Source organism: Populus alba, chromosome 1 (assembly GCF_005239225.2).
Source record: "Populus alba chromosome 1, ASM523922v2, whole genome shotgun sequence".
Classification (NCBI taxonomy): domain Eukaryota; kingdom Viridiplantae; phylum Streptophyta; class Magnoliopsida; order Malpighiales; family Salicaceae; genus Populus; species Populus alba.
Genome location: NC_133284.1, coordinates 25,914,587 through 25,938,623, shown reverse-complemented (window position 1 = coordinate 25,938,623; position 24,037 = coordinate 25,914,587). Strand labels below are relative to the sequence as shown.

The following is a 24,037-nucleotide window of genomic DNA, read 5'->3' as shown; positions in this document are numbered from 1 at the left end:
GGTACTATTATTCACTTATTGACACCTGCAAAACATAACCCAAATATCAGATTATATCATCATAGGTTAATTAGTAATTAATAAAAATAATTAATTCATTGATCAAATATTAATTAAACTTGTTACTCGATAACCGATATCGAAATATAGAACCTACTATAAGACCATTCCATCATATTCAACCATCTTATAATAGTCATCCAACTAACTTCCTAAAACAAATATCTCACACATTTTGCATGTTTTTATTTTTTATATACACATAACCAATTAACAAACAATTTCAAATCAACATTTCTTTTTATAAAAAAAAAAAAAAAAAAATGCACACGTTGTCTATCATATCTTCAAAATCACAATTCAGACTTGTCAATTATTTTTTAATCAAACAATCAAAATCAATAATGCTCATTTATTATTTTCACATGATACTTATATCATATTATATTTATAACAAAACTCCAAATCAAACAACTTTCTTATCACCTCAAAATTATGTTCATACAACCAAACAACATTAACAAATTCCATTCTTATCATTAGTATTTCACCTTCGGGAATGGCTAGAGATGTTTGTTGGAAGTAGGTTGATCAGTGGCGTTGTGTCTATTGCACACCTTGGAAGAGGACTGCCATTGTTGGCGCGTCATGCCAACGAGACCTGAGATCGTATGAGGACCTCCACATGGTAGATTAGTCCTTCCTCTTACTGCTGACCCCAACGGTGAGGCTCACGACTACAGAGAAAAAATATTGGCTGAGTTGAAATTTCTACTTTTGCTACTGTCACCATGGGAGAGGGCAAGTGGTTGGTTTGAAGTTGCTAGTACCAGTCAAAGCTTCCTGAGTTATGTGGTTGGTTGCTATACATGATGGAGATTCTTGGTGTCTCGCGAGAGCTGCTGATGGTTCTCGCATGTGTGTGACATCATGGCAAACATCATGCTTGGTAGGAACTCATTAGAGTGAGGTTCTCTCCCCAAAGATATGACCCTCTTGCATGCTGTGTCGGAATGGGTTGGAATTGCTGTGGTTAGCAGGGTTGATGGTACTGTTTGCTGCTCTCTGTAGCCTTGCTATTATGATCCCTCATTTATTTGAGGTCGATGGTTTGGTGCTGCTATATAGCTGTTGGCTTATGCTGGCGTTTGCTAGTCTTGTTGCTGCTATATACAGGTTGTTTGTCGAGCTTCTTACAGCTGCAGTTGGATTACTACTCTATCTTCACAGCTGGAGTAGAGTTGCCTTGAAGATGTTCTTCTGACCTGCAACAGAAGAACTTGTGCAGCTGCATTGTACAGCTTTGATATTCGCTAGGGCTTTGTCCCTTCTGCTTACTCATGAGGCTCATCCTCATGGTGTTTCGTTTGCTCCTTGTGTGAAGTACTGCCACTTTGCTGTCATCAACCTTCGGTTCTGCTCAGCCCTACTGATCTGGCTTGGAACGTGGTGGCTTCTGCAAGCTTCAGTCTGGTGGGCGTCCATTAGCTGGCGTTTGGTAGCTACTATCTGCGGATGTGGCTTTGCTTGCTGATGTATGAGCCCGGTTTTGACTGGAATAGCTTTGGCTGGAGATCATCCTACAGGTGAAAGCTTATAGCGGCTGCCCCCTGCTACCTTGTGCATGCTTGGTAGGAATTCATTAGGATGAGGTTCTCTCCCCAAAGATATGACCCTCTTGCATGCTGTGTTGGTATGGATTGGCACTGCTGCGGTTAGCAGGGTTGATGGAACTGTTGGATGCTCTAAGTGGCTTCGATATTATCATCCCTCCTTTCTTTGAGGATGATGGGTTGGTGCTGTTCTTTAGCTGCTGGCTTCTGCTGGCGTTTGCTAGTCTTCTGCTCTATACAGGCTGTTATGGCCTGCAACAGCAGCGCTTGTGCAGCTGCCCTGTGCAGCTTTGATATTTCAACTTTGCCTACATGGGGCTGTCCATGTTTATGTATATTTTCCTGTATTTAAGGGAGTCTGTTCCCTTTGGTTTGTTATACGAGAGAGTCTGTTCCTTTGCGTTGTATTACTTTCTGTACTGCAAGCTTGTCTTGCTATGGTCAGTTCAAGGGAGTCTGTTCCATTTGCCTGGATTTATATCCAGTTGTTCTGCTGGTTTTCAGCTTGTACCGCAAGTTTGTCTTGCAAAACATTTTTGATCTATATACTTCTTACATTTGATCCAAAAAAAAAAAAAAAGACAGGGAATTCTAGTCCTTTATTAGTGGAAAGAGAGAATGGGAGTTGCCACCTAGTATTTTGGTCACTAGGAATCCTAATTGGTCTTAGAGATCGGGCACAAGAAATGATTGCTTAAATGGATGATATTAGCATTCCTAATACGCCTTACCTAAGGTAAGCTGCATTATTTAATTGTCTGATATAACTAATGTATTGTTGTATTTTCTAATTGTTGGTCTGTCTAAGGTTTAAGAAAAGTCTTTCTTAGTAAGAAAATCCTTATCTTATTGATTAGTACTTAAAAGTGCATTTTTATCAAGGTTTTATATCATCATTTTGCACTTGAAGTATCAATAACTCCTTAACTAAAACATGTTTTATAATAACATACCTAATAATATAAGATACCTTTAATTTATGGTAAATGTTCATCTTAAATGCAGGCCTATCACATAAATGAAAAGATTGATTGATGAGTTTAAGTATTGAAATTGAAAGGACAAAGAGAGGGCCAAACTTAGAAAAGAGTTGTTGGTGCAGTCCAAACTAAAACATTGTTCGGTAATTGGGTTATGCAATTAACCTTCCGGTCTTGTCGGGTTATTTTTTACTTCAACACTCCTGCACTTAGGAGAAGAAATCAATCTTTTGGTCGTGTAACTTATCAGGTAACAACCTAATTGTTCTAATGTCATATATATATATATATATATATATATATATATAAAGAACTACCTTTTTATTTAATATCTGGAATACGTCTTACGTATAAGTTCGTAATTCTAGATATTAAAAGAAAACAATATAACTTTATTTGGTATTTTTGAAATATAGACCTAGTTCTCATTGCTTTAATAAACTAGTTATTAAAGCCTAAAATGCATGCTAACATATTTTTTTTTTTTAATTTTATTTTGTATGAAAATATGATATGAAATTTCTTATATTTTTTAGAGACTTGGCCATATGCTTAAAAACAAGACATGTTTTTTGTTGTTTTTCTATATATTGTTTTTGAAACATTTTGAAGAAAAAATAGATATTTTAATAACAAATTTGTATCTTTATAGTGTAAAAATACAAACCAAAAGAAATTGGGTCAAGGTCGGCCCAAAAGAGTTTGGTCGATGTTGACCCAACATATTACTTTACTTTTTTTTATAAGGCTGGACTCAGCCCAAAAAACCATTAACTGGTTATTGTGCTTAGCAAAGTAACTAACTAGTTACTATGTGGAACGTGAATTGTGGTGGTGCAAATGAAATGGAGAAGGAAAGCAGGTAAGAAGATGGAACATATAGAGGAAGAAGATTACTTTAAGTGAGGGAAGCGTGATAGGTGACTTTGTTGTGGTGGGGACTAGGAGGAATGGTGGCTACTACTACTAACTAGCAAGAGAGAGGAGGAGAGGAGGTTCCTTTTCTTCTCCAGATAAAGGCCAAAGAGTGTTCCTTCCTTTTCTTTCCTTTTTTTTCTTTGTTTTTCTTTTTCTTCCCTTTTTTTCCTTTGTTTTCCCTTGTTTTTCTTTCTATCCTTTTCTCTTTTGCTTCGTTCCTTTTTCCTTTAGCCTTTTGTTTTCTTTCTTTCTTTTTTTACCCCCAACCTCCTGGTAAGGGTGGTATTTACAAGGGGCGAGGGGGGGGGGGGCGAGCTGCCTTACCCCTGTCCAGTCATGGCGAAGGGGTAGGGTAGTTGTGGCGGCCACTCTGCAACCGCCACCTTAAAGTCGTCCGCAAGGCATGTCCCCTCTGCCCCATTCATCATGGCGGTAGGCCATGAGAGGGTGTGGGTTGTGTCAGGGTTTTTAGGCAAGTGGGAGGGAGAGAGAGAGAGAGAGATAAGCGCTACAAAAAAGGGGGGGAAACCTTCTTCCCTTGCCTACAGCGCGTCTAGGGAAAGTAGAAGATGTATAATGCCATCCAAAACGACATCATTTTAAGCTAGCTTTTTTTCTATTTTTGAATAACAATGCATGAAACGACATCATTTTGTACAACACATGCCATTTCATTTAAATGAAAATGGCACCTAAGAAGTCCTTTTTTACAAATCAATCCTTAATTTTTTATTTGTTCAATTAAATGTGTCGCACGTTTCCGTGCAACGTCTATAGGTGATTTTCGTTCGTTGTTTGAAGGTTCTTTAGGAGTCGCCACCTAGTATTCGATTTAGGATTACTAGGAAACCCGAGTGTACTGGTCTTTGTTAGAGATTCAAAGGTAAAACACTGGTTGTGACTAGGGAAGGTATTAGCACCCCTAGCGCACCATATCTGAGGTAAGCTACTTCGTGGTTTTGATGTGTTAACAAAGTTTTAAAAATTTTGTCTTTTCATCAGATATTAAAAATATGACTTACATTTAAGTTCATAATCCTTAGCCATGAGTAAATCAAAATATTAAATTCTTCTTTTGTCTTTGTGGCTTTATTATGAAAAAAAACATTCAAAGAAAAAATACGAACACACACATTTACTTTGACTATATTTTACACATTCAACCATGTTCCAAAATAACAAAATTCAAAATAAATCAAATACAATTCAAAAAATTACAAAATAAACCCTAAAAATCCAAAGCCATCTGGAATCTGCAAGAACAGTGCTTAAGAACCCCTTGAATGATGGGAACAATGGTCGAGCGTTTGCTCCACCCGTGACACGATCAAAAAATTGATGTCTTATCCCAATTGCAGAAATGTCGAAGTAATAAATAACCCGACAAAACCAGGGTCGAACCATAGGGAGGTTAATTATAGAAATTGCAAATAATATATATATATATATATATATATATATATATATAATAAAACAAAGAGTTGAAGAGAACTTTGAGATGTGATATTGATACAAGGATTAAACAATGATAAAACAGTTATCAAGGTTAGAGAATCCACTAATGGTATTTCAAACAAGTATAATATAAACTCTTTTTATTACTCAACTGAAAACCACACACAAAAGAGGTTCCAATCGGATGATTTATCATTAATAGTTCATTATGAATTATTAACATGATCATATTTATTATCTTATTTAAGTAACACCATACTTGTAAATATTGTCAGGTATTCATGATGCTAACTTATGTTAACAACATAAATCTAGATTAACTATTTAACAAGCAAGGTATTAAGAGTGAATAAGATAAAAATGATAGATATGTTAATAGCAAACTTTTTTGGATATAAGCATTGAAGTCCATGTTGAGTTTATATTATACTTATTCTAACACCATTAATGAAATCTTTTCACCTTTACATAATAAACTTAGCTAAACATTATGAAGAAAAGAAATATGAATAAGCAAGATAAGAAGATTATTATCATATAAGTTAACTAGGTATAGGAAAGGAAATAAAAAGGTATAAACAAGATATTAATATAACATGAAAGAAAACTTAAACATTACAAAGAGAGAAAGCAAGAAAATGATCTTGATCACAAAAACAGGATTCCTAAATACATGGCAAATGCCTCCTTTTATAGACTAAAATTCGAAACTATTGATTAGATGACTAACTATTTAGTTAGTGGCCAACCATTGACTTGGTGGCTGGTTATTGACATTGTTGGCTGGCCAAAACGTCATTGTTAACATAAGAATTTGAACACATAGTCTTCATGAAAGTTGTGGGCAATTGTTTCAGCTTTTCAACCAAAAAAACCAGAGCTCATTTGGACTTCTAAAACTTGAGGTATGAGCTGAACATTGAATAATATCTAGGCTGTAGGACAGATTCAGACATCTCTTTTAATGCTAAGAGTTGGACTTAAAAATGAAATATTTGAATCTTGGACTCTTCATGAATGTCTTAGGCCTATGTCTTAGCTTTCCATCAAGATAAACCAAGCCTAAATCCAAGGTCTACAACTCTGGTATGATCCAATAACCGAATGGTATTCCAGTTTGAATTGAACTGGCATCTCTTCTCTAAGCTTAGTCCTCTCTTTGTCTCTTCACTTTCAATAGTTAATCACATCAATCAATCCTTTGAGTTGTGGGACAAACCTGCATTTAAAATGAGCATTTACCATAAACTAAAGTTATCTTATATTATAAGACTTGTTACTATAAAACATGCTTAAGTTAGGGAATTTAATAATACTTTAGGTGTAATATGATGATGTAAAGCCTTAATGAGAATGCACTTTTAAGTACTAATCACACCACCCAACCAGCTTATTACTAATCCCTAGTTGTTAAAGTATTAAAACAATTTGTGACATTTCAAAGCAAGCCATTCATCATTCAACTTCCATTAATCTATCCAATAAAACAAACTCTTATTAAATTTATATATTTGCTTCATACTTCCTAAACAAGATATTAATAAACCTTCATTTTGTGCTTAATATATCAAAACATAGCCATGAGGCTTTTCTTGGAAGAATTCAAAAGTTTATTCTAATGTTTAAGGTTAACTTTCTTAGGTTGGGACTATTATTATTATTATTTTGATAACTTGAAACACAATGCATCCTTAACTCATATAACGAGCTTTAAGCGAATGACTCCTAGACCAGTTTGTCTTAGGGCATTAGGTGTTAAGACACTCCTTCGAGCTTAGTAACTCGGGTTGCAAATACTAAAATGTAGATAATGCAATGTTTGATTCTCTTAAGCTTTCTCCTCAACCCATGTAACAAGCACTAGGCCAATCGCTCTCAAGTTAATTGACTTTAAAGTACTAGGTGTTAAAACACCCCTTCAAGCTTAATTGCTTAAGTCAAGGAGGCTACGAAACCAAACTTATCTTTTTTTTTATTTATTCATTTTATTATCAATTTATTTTTTTTGTTTTTTTATATATATATATAAACTACCTTCCCCTCCTCCCAACCAAAACAAGACATTGTCCTCAATGTCCTAAGGTAGAAAGATAGAGTATAAAAAAATCACCTAAAACAGCGACTACTAACAAACCTGAAACAAATATAAAAAAGAACAAAACACAAATAATATTCTATTAATAAAACCAAAAGACACAAGTTTTTACAAACTAAAACTCAAATCAAATTTAAGCTTTTTACGGCGTTACGTGACTGACCAATTGATTCGACTCATAGAGGAATCAACTACAGAGATGAAAGATTGTAGTTCATCAATCAATTGCTCAGCAATAGTAGCAGAGATGAGGATTTGTCGTGCTGAAAATGTTAGAATTGTTGTTCCACAACATGATCGAGAAAAGACAATAAATTATTATCAAAACCATTAACATTTAGCAAACATATAGGTTTACGGTGAATGTTCAGCTAGGCCTAAGAGAAAATATGAAATATCTCTTATAATGTACCCAGACCACCTAGTAAGGCAATGAAGGCAGCAACATGATCAAACATTACAGACAGTCATTCAGACACTGTGGAGACTTGTAGTTCCTCTTTAACTATTTTTCCAATGATGTTCATTTTGGCCAAAGTTGTTGGAATGACACCTAAAACTTTACTGCAGCCTAAAAATGCAATTGTTGACACACTCCCCATTAACTCAAGGTTGCCTCCTTTATACACAAAATGAATATTTTTCTCAACCAGTACTCGACCAAGATGATTTGCTTATTTTAAAAACTCTTTGTCTTCCCAGGACAGGATCCACCAAAAACGCAAATATTTTTATTTTAGAAACTAAGGATCTTGCCATTTCTACACTTTTCTATACTATTGAAATGTATGGGTTGAGTAAAAATGAAGAGAAGGAAGAGAAGATTGTATAGATGAGAAATTGAAAATGCAATCATACCACCTATATGTAGGCTAGCTGGAGTCTCTCTCTCTCTCTCTCTCTCTCTCTCTCTCTTTTCTCTTTGTTTTTTTTTTTAAAAAAAAGCAACATGTGTATATACAAGTAGTTATGATTGTAGCTCACATCTTCCCTTGGTTTTACGTCCAAGAACAGTTTAAATGCCCTCTATGGGTTGGGGATAAGCTTGTCATCTAGTTTTCTTAAAAACTGACAAACATGGTATTTTTTAGTCAGATTCTCAAGACTAAGTCAATCATGTTCTTTATGAAAATGAGGCCATATATCATAAATTGCATGATGCACATCTCCACTATGATGTGTCTCAAAAGTTAATAAAAGATTATCTAAAGACTCCTTATCCAGGCCATCTTTAATGAATTGTATTTTATCTTCACGGTTTATAGATATCATTCCTAAAAAATAACATTGTGCATTACAAGTCTATCTGGCACATTGGTGACAGACTTTCAGTCATTTCGCACGATGTTTCTTTGTAAAAGTGCTTTTACCTGTCCCAGGCATGTATGAAATAAAAGAATTGGAAGACTCACCTGATAATCGAACCTTTGCTTCAATCATCCAGCAAATATCTTTAGGAATTTCATGGTTCATTAACAACCTTAATCTTTCACACCTAACATGGTAAATTTTTGTAATTGCATTTTGAGGCAAAGCGGGAAATTACTTTTTCAATTTTTCAAAAGTGGTGTCCATTTTTTAGATGAGAAGTAGAAAAGAGATGCAAAGAAAAAAGAAGGAACAAGGAATTGAACAAATATATACACAATTATCAATTATCATGGGAAACTGAAAGAACCAACTTAAGAGTCATAAAGTACCGTTATCCGCCATCTGACCGAGGTTAGATAAAGACAAGCAAAAATAAGAGTCACACAAAAAGAGATAAAAAAAAAAACAATATGGGAAAAACAAAATAATCAACCTTTATATATAGGATCATTCAAACCAATGGATTCATTTTCACTAGGAAATCATCAAAGTAAGCTTTCAAACGATGTCCATTTACTTTAAAAAGATTGTTGTTCTTTGGATTCTCAATATCAAAGGCCCCATAAGGATACACATGTTTCACAATAAATGGACCGCTTCATCTTGATCTTAGTTTTCTAGGAAATAAATGGAGTTGAGAATTATAAAGCAAAACTTTTTTACGAACATCAAATGTTTTTCTCAATATTCTCTTGTCGTGAAACTTTTTTATTCTTGTTTTATAAATTTTTAAATTCTCATATGCATCATTTCTTATTTCCTCAAGCTCATTAATTTGTAACTTATGCAACTAGCTAGCATCACCAAGGTTTGAATTGAAAGCTTTAACAACCCAATAAGATTTGTGTTCAAGTTCCACAAGCAAGTGACAAGATTTTCCATAAACCAACATATAAGGTGACATACCTAATGATGTTTTAAAAGCAGCCTAAAGTGCATCATTAAGTCTTAAAGACCAGTCCTTCCAATTAGGGTTCACTGTTTTTTCCAAGATATGTTTGATCTTTCTATTAGCAAGTTCTACTTGTCCACTTATCTGATGGTAATAAAGGGTGGCAACTTTGTGTGTGAATCCATATTTCTTCATTAAAGACTCAAATGTCTTGTTGCAGAAATGTGTTCCACCCTCACTTATCATGGCCCGAGGGATTCCAAATCGAATCAAAATAGTTTCTTTCAGAAACTTAATCACTATTTTATGATTATTGTTACGACTTGAAATTGCCTCTATCCATTTTGAAATATAGTCTAGTGCGACTAATATGTACACAAAACCAATTAAGGGAGGAAATGGACCCATAAATCTATACCCCAACAGTCAAAGATTTCAATGATAAGAATATGATTTAAAGACATCATGTGACATTTTAAAATAGATTCTAACTTTTGACAAGTTTTACAGAATGCATGTATGTCCTTGAATATGGTAGGCTAATAAAATTCACATTGTAAGATTTTTACAATTGTCTTCTTTGATGATAAATGACCCCCACATGCCTCAAAATGATAAAATTTAATGACACTACTTACCTCATTGTCAGGGATGCATCTTTGAAATATTTGATCAGGATAATATTTGAATAAGTAAGGGTCATCCCAATAAAAGTTCTTCACTTTGTTCAATAACTTTCTTTTATCTTGGGTACTCCAATGAGCTGGCAAATCTCCTATTGCAGGAAAATTGACAATGTTAGGAAACCAAGGCATTGTAGAAATATAAAGTAAAGATTCATCAGGAAAGTAATCATTGATTTGTGTGATGTCAGATGTGGAATCTATTGTCAATCTTGATAAATGATCCGCGACCACATTTTCGGTGCCTTTCTTGTCTTTGATTGTGATATCGAATTATTAAAGTAATAAAATACACCGCACCAATCTAGCCTTAGAATCCTTCTTAGAAAGAAGATATTTCAATGCTACATGATCGCTAAAAACAATAACAAGAAAGCCAACAAGATAAGATTTGAATTACTACTGCAAGTAATTCCTTTTTAGTGGTAGTGCAATTCATTTGAGCACTATTTAAAGTTTTACTTGCATAGTAAATCACATGGGGTTTCTTATCTTTTCTTTGTCCTAAAATAGCACCCACAGCATAATCACTAGCATCACACATTATTTCAAAAGGTAATGACCAATCATGAGGTTGAATGACAAGAGCAGACGTAAGCAAGTTTTTAAGTTTAACAAAGGCTTTTTCACAATGTTTAGTCCATTCAAAAACATTATTCTTTGTTAGAAGGTTACACAATGGCTTAGATATTACACTAAAATCTTTGATGAACCTTTTATAAAAACTAGCATTTTCTAAGAATGATCTAACATCTTTAACATATTTTGGTGTTAGCAAGTTAGCAATTAACTCAATTTTAGATTTGTCAACCTCAATTCCTATTGATAAAACAATGTGACCAAGTACAATGCTGTTTGTTACCATAAAATGACATTTTTCTCAATTCAACATAATATTCTTCTCTTCAAACCTATTCAAAACCATTTTCCAAGTTAGTTAAACAATCATCAAATGAATCACCAAAAACAAAAAAGTCATCCATAAAAATTTTAAGAAAACGTTCAACCATATCACTGAATATGCTAAGCATGCATCTTTGAAATGTGCTTGGTGCATTACATAATCCAAAAGGCGTCCCTCAGTATATAAACATACTGAATGGATATGTGAAAGAAGTTTCTCTTGATCTTCAAATGCAATTTCAATTTAATTATAACCTGAATAGCCATCTATAAAACAATAAAATTTATGACCTGCAACTCTTTCTAGAATTTGATCCATGAAAGGTAAAGGAAAATGATCTTTTCTAGTCATTGAATTAAGTTTCCTATAATCAATGCACATGCACCAACCAGTAATAGTCCTAGGTGGAATTAACTCATTTTTCTTATTTGTTATCACAGTAACTCTAGACTTTTTAGGTAGGACTTACCCATTTGCTATCAGAAATAGGATAAATAATTCCATTATCTAGAAGCTTAATGACTTCATTTCTTAATACTTCTTTTATATTAGGATTAAGCCTTTGTTGCATCTTTCTAGAAGGTTTAGCATTTTCCTCCAAATAAATTATGTGTGTGCAAATCAAAGAATTAATTCTTCTTATGTCAATTATGGTCCATCTTAATGCATTTTTATGCATTTTCAGAGTCTATAATAACTTAACTTCTTGATGAGCATTAAGTTTGGAAGAAATTATTACCGGAAAAGTTTTATTTTCTCCCAAAAAGAAGTATTTGAGATTAAATGGTAACAGCTTCAAATCATGTTTTGGTGGTTGAACACTTGAAGGTATGGACTCAATTGATCGTGGTGGCAATTCCTTAATTTTTGGTCTCTAACTATTTGCCTTTGATTCTTCCTGAAAATAAACCATTTGCAAATCTTCAGATTCATTAAACTTAGTTTCACTTGAAGTATTTTCAAATTGATCATAAACTAATTTTTCAATAAAGTTCACTTCTTGTAAATCATTATCATCTCCAAGTTGCTTGTAAATGTTAAAAACATTCATCTTCAATGTCATGTTTCCAAAAGATAACTCTATTCCTACAATTAATCAATGTATTAGAAGTTGCAAGAAATGGATGTCCTAAAATAAATGGAATTGAATTACTTGCTTCAACAGGTTGTGTATCGAAGATAATTAAATCCACAAGATAAATGAATTTATCAACTTATACTAACACATTTTCAACTATTCCTTAAGGAATTTTTACATATCTATCAACAAGTAAAAAAGTTACAGAAGTTGGTTTTAACACACCTAGATTAAGACTTTGAAAAACTGAATATGGAAGTAAATTCATACTAGTTCTAAGATCAAGTAAAGCTCTTTTAATTTTATGTTATCCAATAAAGCATGAAATTGTAGGACAAACAGGGTCTTTATATTTCAAAGCATTATTGTTTTGAAGAATGGCACTTACTTGTTCAGCTAAAAAGGCTTTTTTTTTCACATTCAATTTTCTCTTCACGGTGCATAAGTCTTTCAAAAATTTAGCATACAAAGGTACATGTTTAATAGCATCCAACATAGGTATATTGATCCTTACATGTTTGAAATTTTCAAAGATTTCATAATTGTGATTGACTTTTCTTTGTGTGGTCATGGCATGAGGAAATGAAAGTGCTGATGGGGAATCAGTCTTTTTCTTGCAATGTTCAGGTTCAACCATTTCCTTATCCTCAGAGATTAACTCATTATCTTTCTCACAAGGTTCAAGAATAGGTTTTTTAATAACCTTGCCACTGTGGAGAGTAGTGACTGATTTGACTTGATCCATATGTTGGCTTCCGGAGCTACTCGCACTAGAATTGTATTACCCTTTGGGATTTTGTTGTGGTTGAGATGGAAACTTACCTTTCTCCTAAAAACAGGGAGTAGATGTGAATTTTGCAAGAGTATCTATCAAATTAGCCATAGTTTGAGCATTTTGAGTGTTGCTTGTCTCTTGTTTTTCAATGAATGCATGCAAAGTTTCCTCAAGATTTCTTCTAGGAAGGGGAGCATAAGGAGGTGCATATCCATGAGAATTTTGAAAATTATGTTGTGCTTAAAATGGTGGCTGTGAAGTTTATGCATTATTGTTACCACTCTTCCAACTAAAATTTAGGTGATTTCTCCAACCAGGGTTGTACGTTTACGAGTATGGGTTATGATTTAGCCTTTGGAAACTGTTTAAAGCATTAGCTTGTTCATGGAGACATTCCTTAAAAGAAGGCAAAGTTGGACACTCATTGGTTGAGTGTTCATTAGTTTCACAAATTTGACACACAATTTCTTGAATAGATTTTAATTAACCACTCTTTTTCAATTCTAGTGCCTCGACTTTTCTAGCTAAGGATACAAATTTGACTTGGAGATCATGATCTTCCCTAAGGTTGTACATGCCTCCACTAGATGTATAAAGTTGAGTTTTACCTGGTGCCTCACAAATGCCTTTTGTGTCCTAATTTTAAGCATTTTCAACTAGCAAGTCTAGGTACTCCATTACTTCATCAGGGTATTTATCTTTAAAAGTTCTATTGCCCATCAATTCCACCATTTGTCTATCTTTAGGCGTTAACCCTTCATAAAAAAGTGAAACCAATCTCCATGTTTCAAAACCAAGATAAGAACATGTATTAAGCAAGTCTTTATACTTATCCCAACGCTTGTAAAATATTTCTCTTGGTTTTTGAGTGAAAGTGGCAATTTGTCTTTTGAAATAGCTTATTCTATAAGAAGGGAAAAACTTCTTTAAAAACTATTGTTGCATTTCATCTCAAGCACGAATAGATCCTGACCTAAGATTTTGTAGCCATATTTTAGCTTTATCTTTTAATGAAAAGGGAAAAAGCTTTAATATGATGGTATTCATACTACAATTTAAGTCATTATAAGTGTTACAAACTTCTTCAAATTCTCTCAAATGCAAGTATGGATTTTCTAGATCTAAGCCATGAAAAGTGAGTAAAAGTTTAATGATACATGGCTTAAAAATAAAATGAGATGCATCTGGAGGAAAAATTATACATGATGGTGCACTTGTTCTTGTTGGATTCATATGATCTCTAAGTGTTCTAACATGATTATTCTCATTATGAATTGACTGGTTATCTTCTTCGGCCAAGTTATTTGAACAAGCCAAAAATTTGAGAAAATCTTTTTCGGCCATAAAGCAAGAATCAAAGAGTTTCAAGACAAGAAAATATTGAGTAAAACATTCAATGTTGGTCAAAAAGTCTTGCTTTATAATTCTTGATTCAATTTATTTCCTAGAAAACTAAGATCAAGATGGAGCGGTCCTTTTATTGTGAAACATGTGTATCCATATGGGGCCTGTGATATCGAGAATCCAAAGAATGGTAATGTTTTAAAGGTAAATGGACATTGTTTGAAAGTTTACTTTGACAATCTTTCAATTGAAAATGACTCTATTGAATTGGGTGATTCTGTATATAAAGATTGATTCTTTTTCTCACATTATTTTTGTGTTTCTTTTCATGTGACTTCTATTTTGCTAGTTTCTCTCACCCCGGTCAAATGGCAGATAACGATAATCTGTGACTCTTAAGCCGGTTCTTTCAGTTTCTCATGATATATATATATATATATATATATATGTGTGTGTGTGTGTGTGTGCGTGTGTGTGTGTGTGTGTGTGTAATTATGCAATTCTTTGCTCTTTCTCCTATCTTTGCATCTCATCTCCAATTCTCATTTAAAATGGACACCACTCTTGAAAAATTGAAAAAATGTTTTCCCGTTTTACCTCCAAATGCAATTGAAAAAAATTACCGTGCTAGGTGTAAAAGATTGAGGTTGTAAATGAATCATGGAATTCCTGAAGATATTCACTGGTTGATTGAAACAAAGGTCCGATTATCAGGTGAGTCCTCCAATTCTTTCATTCCATACATGCTTGGAATAGGTAAAAGCACTTTTGCAAAGAAACATCATGCAAAATGACTAAAAGTCTGTCATAGATGTGCCAGATGGACTTGTAATGCAACATGTCATTCTTTAGGAATAGTATTTGTAAACCATGAAGATAAAATACAATTCATTAAGGATGGCCTGAGTAAGGGGTCTTTAGATAATCTTCTATTGACTCTTAAGACGCACCCTAGTGGAGATGTGCATCGTGCAATTCATGATTTATGGCCACAATTCCATAAAGAACATGCTCAACATAGTCTTGGGAATTGACTAAAAAAGACCTTGTTTGCCAGTTTTTAAGAAAACTAGATGGGAAGCTTATCTCTGACCCATAGAGGGCATTTAAGTTGTTCTTGGATGTAAAACTAAGGGAAGATGTAAGCCACAATCACAACTACTTGTACATACACATGCTTTTTCAAAATAAAAATAAAAATCAATAGAGAGAGAGAGAGAGTGAGAGAATGAGACTCCAACTGGTCTACATATAAGTGGTATGATTGCATTTTTAATTTCTCATCTATAAAATCTTCTCTTCCTTCCCTTTATTTCTACTCAACCCATACATTGAACAGATATAGGTGTGTAGAAATGGCAGGTTCCTCAAGTTATCATATAAGAAATATCTATGTTTTCAGTGGATCTAATCCTAGGAAAGAAAATGAGTTTTTAAAATCAGCAAATCATCTTGGTCAGGTACTAGCTGAGAGAAAGATTCATTTAGTGAATGGGGGTATGTCAATAGCTGTATTTTTAGGAGATAATCAAGTTTTGGGGTCATCCCCAAAGCTTTGGCAAAATGGGACATCATTGAAAAAATAATTGGAGAGGAACTACAGGTCTCCACAATGTCTGATCGAATGAATACAATGTGTAACCATGTTGATGCCTTCATTACCTTACTAGGAGGTCTTGGAACATTGAAAGAGATCTTTCATATTTCCTCTTGGGCCCAACTGTACATTCACCATAAACCCATAGGTCTATTAAATGTTAATGGTTTTTATGATAATTTGTTGTCTTTTCTTCATCATGCTATGGAACAAAAATTCCTAACATCTTCGACACAACAAATCATAATCTCTACTGCTACTGCTAAACAATTGATTAACCAATTACAATCTTTAATCCCTATAATTGATCCCTCCATGAGTTGCATAAATTGGTCAACTATGGAAAGCCGTAAAAAGCTTAGATTGGATTTGAGCCTTCGTTTGTGAAACCTTATTTCTTCTGGTTTTATTAATAGCATATTATTTTGTTTTTTTATTTCTTATATTTATTTAAGTGTGTTTCAGGATTGTCAATGTTCGTTGTTTCAGGTAATGTCTTCTATACTCTATCTTTCTACCTTAAGACATTGAGGACAATATCTTGTTTTGGTTCGGGGGGAAGGTTAGTGGTTGATATTAAAAAAAAAAAACTAATTTTGTTTTCTATTTCATAAAACATTTGCAAAACTATTGTTACTAAGATGGTAGAGCAAATGAGTTCTTTTGTTAAAGTGACTCTTGAAACGCATCTTAGTTAACATTCTTAACAACGTATATTAGAATACTTCTAGAAATATTCAGGTTTATAAACTCTCCATTATCATCAATTGATTCTACTCATACACTTATTTAACAAGCATTCTTAAACCTTCATTTTCACACACACACTTTAACATATGATTGTGAGTTGCACATTGGATTATTACACTATTTATGTTCTTTTGTTAAAGGTAGCAACTAAGGGAAAGGGATAGTATATAATTTTCAAAAAAAACAAAAACAAATTGATTATATTGATGATAATAAAAGTAGATAAGTTTGGTTTTGTAGCCTCCCTAACCTAAGCAATTAAGCCTAAAGGGGTTTTAACACATAATACCCTAAAGTCAACTGACTTGGGAGCTTTTGGCCTAATGCTTGTTACATGGGTTAAGAAGAAAAGCTTAAGGGAATCAAACATTACACTATCTACGTATCAGTATCTGCAACCCGAGTTACTAAGCTTATAGGGGTGTCTTAACACCTAATGCCTTAAGACCAACTAGTCCGGGAGTCATTAGTCGAAAGCTCATAACATGGGTTAAAGATGCATTGTGTTTTAAGTTATATGTATATGTATTAAAAAAATAAAAAAAAAAAGATAATAATCCCAACCCAAGGAAGTCAACCTTAAATATTAGAATAGAATATTATTTTCTTCCAATAAGAGCCCCATCATCTATGTTTTCATACATTAAGCACATAAAAAGGAAGGTTTATTAATATTTTATTTAAGAGGTATTCAGTAGATATATATAAATTTAATGAGAATTTATTTATTTGGATAGATTAATGGAAGTTGAATGATGAATGCCTTGCTTTGTGGAACTTGCAAATTGTTTTTCTATTTTAACGCTTTGATTACTAGGAACTAGTAATAAGCTAGTTGGGGGCTGATTAGTACTTAAAAGTGCATTTTTATCAAGGTTTTATATCATCATTTTGCACTTGAAGTATCAATAACTCCTTAACAAAAGCATGTTTTATAATAACAAGTCTGATACTATAAGATATCTTTAATTTATGATAAATATTCATCTTAAATGCAGGCCTATCACATAAATCAAAGGATTGATTGATATGTTTAACTACTGGAGTTTAAAAGACAAATAGAGGGCCAAAGTTAGAAAAGAAATGTGGTTCAGTCCAAACTAGAATACTGTTCGGTCATTTGGTCATATCTGGAGCTATAGTTCTTGGATTTATGCCTGCTTTATATGGATGAAAAGCTAAGACATATGCCTAAAACTTTCATGGGGAGTGCAAGATTCAAAAAGGTCGTTTTCAAGTTCAAATTGTAGCAACAACAGAGAAGTCTGAATCTGTCCTGCAATCAAAACACTATTCCATTTTCAGTCCATATCTCGAGTTCTAGAAGTCCAAATGACCTTAATTGTTTTTTTCTGGAAAGTTGAGACAATTTCCTAGAACTTTCATGTGTTAAATCTGTTCAAATTCTGATGTTATCAATGATGTTTTGTTTAAACTATAAGATAAAGATTGTCACCAAGTCAAGATGTGGCCACCCATTCAATAATTAATCATCAAATCAATAGTTTCAATTTTTGGCCTATAAAAGGAGGCATTTGCCATACATTTAGGCATCTTGGTTGTTCAAATCAAGATCTTGCTCTTGCTCTCTCTCTTTATATTTTTGTAATGCTTAAGTTTTGCTTTCATTAATATCTTGTTTATGATTTTCATTTCCTTTCCTTTACTTAGTTAACTTGTATCTTATTTATATTCTTATCTTTTTTATTTATGTTTCTCTTCTTCATTATGTTTAGCTAAGTTTATTATGTCAAGGTGAAAAGGTTACACTAATGGTGTGAGAATAAGTATAATATAAACTCAATATGAACTTCAATGCTTATATCCTAAACAACTTGTTATTAACATGTCTTATTATTTTTATCTTATTAATTCTTAATACCTTGTTTGTTAAATGGTTAATCTAGATTTATGTTCTAGAACTTGAGATATGAGCTAAACACTGAATAGTGTCTGGGCTGCAGGACAGATTCAGACATCTCTTTTGATGCTAAGAGTTGGACTTAAAAATAAAATATTTGAATCTTGGACTCTTCATGAACGTTTTAGGCCTATGTCTTAGCTTTCCATCAAGATAAACCAAACCTAAATCCAAGTTCTACAACTCTAGGTATGATCCAATAACCGAATGGTATTCCAGTTTGAATTGAACTAGCGTCTCTTCTCTAGGCTTAGTCCTCTCTTTGTGTCTTCACTTTCAATAGTTAATCACATCAATCAATCTTTTGAGTTGTGGGATAAACCTGCATTTAAAATGAGTATTTACCATAAACTAAAGTTATCTTATATTATAAGACTTGTTACTATAAAACATACTTAAGTTACGGAATTTAATAATACTTTAGGTGTAATATGATGATATAAAGCCTTAATGAGAATGCACTAAAGTTTTAAGTACTAATCAACGCGTCATTGCCACTAGCGGCGCATGGATTCATGCGCCACCACGAGGAAGAACAGGAAAACAATGGGATCTAGAACAGCTTACTCCCTTCTTCCTTTCCTCGCCAGCGGTGACCTGCAAAACAAGAAAAACATAAGCAAACTTTCCGATTCTTTCTTCTTTTTTCAGATCTATTATCTTCCTCTTTTTTTTAGATATGCTTCACTACAGATCTGTCCATGGGGCTCTCGTTGTTGTTGTTTGTTAGGCTTGCTTTGTTGTGAAGAATAAAGTGTTGCCCGGGCGCTACCGTGTATAGGCTGTTGGATCTCCAATGAGAACGGCGTTGATGTGGCTGATAATGAAGGGGGTCGTTTGAGACAGGGGAACGACTCTATGGTTCACTAGGAGGATGAGAGAGGTGTAGATCTGTTGACTGAGGGGTGGCAAACTTTAGCTGATGAGAGTTCAGACTAAGAGGCGTTAGTTTTGTTTTCAAATGGAAGGGGTCTGGCTTTGTTTCTCTGGTTTTGTCCAAAAGAGAGGGGGCACCGACTGGTTTTGATAGAGATGGGTTTAGGGTTTTTTATCTTTAGGGTTTTTTGTGTTTGGCTCCCCTTTTTTGAAAATTGCCCCCCTTCTTATGTGTGCTGTGACCTTTATTTATAGGCAAAGTGGCTTGGTCTCCATAACACATTGGTCCCTCAACTTCTTTATTTTTTATAAATTTTTTTTTTCTTTTTTTTTTGTATTTTTTTGATAACGAGCAATATCAATATCGACTCAACAAGGAAAATAAATGATTTTAAAAATGACACGTGGAAACTCGAACGTGTTCGAAAGACCTTTGAAAATCTAAATTATGTTGAGACGAGGCTGAAAATGCTAAAAACGATGCAAATATATTAAAAATATAGTTTTTTTGGATTTTTGTTGTTTTCGCTATTTTTTGGATTTTTTTTCAACATTTTATCAAAAATATGGGTCCAAGATTGGGCAACAACAAAGTGCTCAATTTAAATTTTGATTTTAAAAATTAATTCAATTCCATCTTGATCAAATTCAAATGCCAACCCTGAAGTTGGTTGCCTTTTCACTTTAATCCTTGGTTTTGAATTTGTGCATTATGACCTTCAATTTATCAACAAACTTCCAATTTCTTCAATTTGGTCCCTAACTTGATCAATTTCAACCCCTATATTTATGCGCCTTTTCCAGTTTGATCCTTGGTTTTGGATTTCTTCAATCAAGTCCCTAATTACCTTTTTTTTAAAATGATCCTTGGTTGAAAATTTTGTTAATGCAATCTTTAATTGACCAAAAAACTTTAATTTTTCTATATTCAAAATCCTTCCTCAACCAGCTTTTTCCACGTCGCTTGTCTCCTTGCTATTATTTTTTATTATTTTATTTTTATTTTGAAAAGGAATAAGGTAAAACATTTTGGGGAATAGCCCAAAAATAAGTTTTGACATCAACAAGCATGAAGGATGTCATGAAAAAATCAATGAAGATGTCCAAAATGCAAAACGAGTGAAGACTAAGAATTAATTGTTCATTTTAGTGACTATGTAAATCTTTATATCTTAGATTAACAGTACAATTAAAATGAACTCAAACACGTCACTCTACATGTATATAGGAATAGTATCGATTCTAGATTCGGCAGGTTCAAATTATCAAAATCTAGTATTTAAGTTGATCCGATCGACCATTTGGTAAGACCAAGTGAACTAGTTGTTTGGTTTTGAGCAGACAACCGTTTCTTGCTCTTCTTCTTTCCTCTCCCATTGATTTTCACGTGTGCCCCTTCAAAATTTCAAAGCACACCTTCAATTTGTTATTCCTTTGGATTTGGTGATGTTTTTTTTATCATTGTTTGTTTTGTTTGGAATAATTTATTAAATTGGATTTCTTTGACAATTTCATCCCCTTTCAGTTTTTTAATCTTTCAAATTTTGTCCCTATTATTTTGATTGCTATTTTTTTGTTTGAGATAGTTTTTTAATTTTATTTTTTTGACAATATCATCCTTCATAAGGTTTTTTTTTCCTATCAAATTTAATCCTTATTCTTTTAATTTCTATGTTTTTTTACTTTTACAATTTTTTTAAATTGATTTTTTTCCTATTTTCATTATTTAACATTAGATTAGTTGAGAATTGTGCTTCTTAATCAAGCTTAAGTCTAGGATTTCATGAGTTGTAAGTTTTAGAGACTAACTCAGGTTTAGGAGGTTTTCCCGAGTTTGCTTGGTTTTTTCCCTTTTTTTAAGCTCATGTTTATCTCAGTTTATCCTTTAACATTTATTTAATTGGATATTAGGCTCCATTGATTTTTATTTTTTTTTATTTCTATAGGATTTTTCACTAATTTTGAAAATGACTCAGGATATCTGGAGTGTATTTATTTGTTTTTTTTTAATTTCTTTTTTTATAGACATTTTTTTTCATTTAATTTAATTTAATTAATTAATTTATTATAAGCAAAGGGTGCTCATTTCATAATATTTTAAAATACAAAATAAAAATAAAAATAAATTATATAGGGTAGACATCGTTTTTTTAGCACAGATAATCTTTTGGTTAAATACAAATTTATTCAAATAAAAAAATTATTAAATAGGTATATATTCTATATATTAAATATTTTCATATTTATTAACAATATATTTTCATAAAAAAATCTACCGATATTTATAGACACAGAAATATAGCTTTTACACTTACAAAGTACTATGTCGTATGTCGGGTGTCAATCAATTTTCTTGTGAGTATGGCCCTATTCCTGCATCCAATTGCTTTCATTATACGTGTGAAGCAGGGCGTTCCTCTAATTGGCTGTTTACTAGTCTGCTTTCTCATTAATTGAGATATCTAGTTAGTCACTTATAGTTCAAACCAAGGGCATTTGTATATTTCATTGGGTATTTTTTTGTCGTGGATTTATTTCTGTTAAAAATAATATAAATTATATTTAGAATCTAACTTAATAAATTAAGTTTTTAAGTTGAATTAGTTCTTTAATATAATATTAAAACTTTAATGACCAAACAATTACGAATTTGAATCTCATCAATATAATAATATTAATATGTAGTTTAAAGCTTAAATAATTTTTATTTATAAAAATAAATAAATTATATTACCAACCTCATCTAGCAGTCACCTAACAGCTTTAATTGAATGAGACAGTGCGTGTGGCTGGCAGATGGTTGTTTGGTTTGGCAGTGACAGACTTTTCTTTTTCTTATTCTTGATTTTCACGTGTTACTCTATTTGACTGTTTACTAGACTGTAAATTTAACACTATTTATCAAGTGGCAAACACAGTCTTTTTAAAATATAGTGTTCTTGCTTACCTCAAATCTCTTAAAAGATACTGAAAAAGTGTTAATTCGACGCATCTCGGCAATGGAGAGTCGTATGCCCATTGCTATAATTACCTTCACCCTCATCATCTTCCTCTATGGCAAGTAGTTTTACAATATTACATATATTAGATTCTTGCTTGGAAAACTCTATTATGCATATTATTCACTTTGATTATTCTCCTTGCTCTTACATATATATTTTCTGTTTGCATATGCAATATTGCGCAGCTTGCATATATATTTTCTTTGAATCGACCAAGATTTAATTATTGATATCAACAAAAATAAACCTTGCGCAGCTTGCACGCATGCAGGAGCTCAATCTGTGACTTTCGTCGTCAAAAACAAGTGTCCATACATAGTCTGGCCAGGAACTCTAACGGCTGCTGGCCGTCCGCCTATATCTTCAACTGGCTTCACATTGGCAACAGGTGCTTCATATTCGCTAAGTGTCCCTGCAACATGGTCTGGTCGCTTGTGGGCCAGAACACGATGCTCTACGGATTCCTCAGGAAAGTTTGTTTGTGCTACTGCTGACTGTGCCTCTGGCGTCATAGAATGCAAAGGAGCCGGTGCGATCCCACCAGCATCCTTGGCAGAATTTACTCTAAGAGGTGATGGTGGGAAAGATTTTTACGATATAAGCCTTGTTGATGGCTTTAACATCCCAATCTCGGTAACCCCGCAAGGAGGTTCTACTGGCTGCAGTTCTACAAGCTGTGCAGCTAACGTGAATGCTGTTTGTGATCCTAAGTTAGCAGTGAAAGGTTCAGATGGGACTGTGATTGCCTGCAAGAGCGCGTGTTTGGCATTTAAACAACCGCAGTTCTGCTGCACAGGAGAGTATAATTCAACTGAAAAATGTCCTCCTAGCCAATATTCGAGGACTTTCAAGCAGCAGTGTCCTCAAGCTTACAGTTATGCTTATGATGATAAATCGAGCACGTTTACTTGTCCTAGTGGAGGCAACTATTTGATTACCTTTTGTCCATGATCAAATGTGGTGGTTCACAACCTCTTCTTTTCATAGAAAGAGTTGGAGGACAACACATTTAATAAACGTTCTTATGATAATTAATAATAAAGAAATGGAATAATAGATTTGGGATTGACATATCCCTAAAGGATCGATTATCTCATTATAAATTAATGATATTTTCAGTTCATTGATCAAGGTAGCAATCCTTTAACTTATATGTACTAAGTAGATGTAGTGAAACATTGTTATCACCTTTCTTTCCCGAGTTAACTTGTTATCAGGTGCTAATCTTTCCATGGGATTTTTTACTGGTTTTAAATGCATGCTATGCTTATTTTATAAATAAATTTAGCTTGTTTTTTTTAGTTTGTTTACTTTAGAGTTATCACCATCATATAATCTATAATAACTTAAAATATTTACAAATTTAAAATCCATTGAGAAACTAAAAAATGACTAAGTGATAAAAAAAAAATGCTTGTTTTAGATTGTTAGAATTGAGAGATAGCATTTTGTATAATTATTATAAATGATTGATAAAGCAACTATTTCTTTATATTTATACCTTTAGGGTTGTATATAATAGAGCCCCAAATATCACAATAAATTAATTTAAAAAGTCTAATAAACGAAATTCAACTAATAAAGAATGAAAGTTGAGTTTGCTTTTCAAGTGAACAAACATCACAAGCATTTTTGAACAGGTTAAATAATACCATAAAGCCTAATCTAGAGGAGGACAAATACGTTAGACAATATACCATAAAAGTTGTAGAAAAAGGAGACTTGAGAGTTGGATGGACAGTAAGAAGTGGTTGTTACTACTGCATGTCATTGTTTGTTTGAT

General features: G+C 33.0%; 1 protein-coding gene and 1 pseudogene across 1 annotated transcript; one reads left to right on the top strand and one right to left on the bottom strand.

The window, feature by feature from the left end:
• Positions 1–9,222: 9,222 nt before the first annotated feature.
• Positions 9,223–13,496, bottom strand: LOC140954907 (uncharacterized; annotated as a pseudogene).
• Positions 13,497–22,194: 8,698 nt separating this feature from the next.
• On the top strand, positions 22,195–23,327 carry LOC118046986 (thaumatin-like protein 1). Its single transcript, XM_035056107.2, has 2 exons — positions 22,195–22,309; positions 22,511–23,327. The coding sequence occupies exons 1-2, from the start codon at positions 22,252–22,254 to the stop codon at positions 23,203–23,205; spliced, it is 753 nt and encodes a 250-aa protein (XP_034911998.1). The 5' UTR covers positions 22,195–22,251; the 3' UTR covers positions 23,206–23,327.
• The last annotated feature ends 710 nt before the right edge of the window (positions 23,328–24,037 follow it).

Bases quoted from the DNA above. Each gene is read 5' to 3' on its own strand.
- LOC118046986 (XM_035056107.2), top strand. From the start codon at position 22,252: ATGGAGAGTCGTATGCCCATTGCTATAATTACCTTCACCCTCATCATC. The intron at 22,310-22,510 runs GCAAGTAGTTTT...AACCTTGCGCAG, and splicing joins CCTCATCATCTTCCTCTATG to CTTGCACGCATGCAGGAGCT.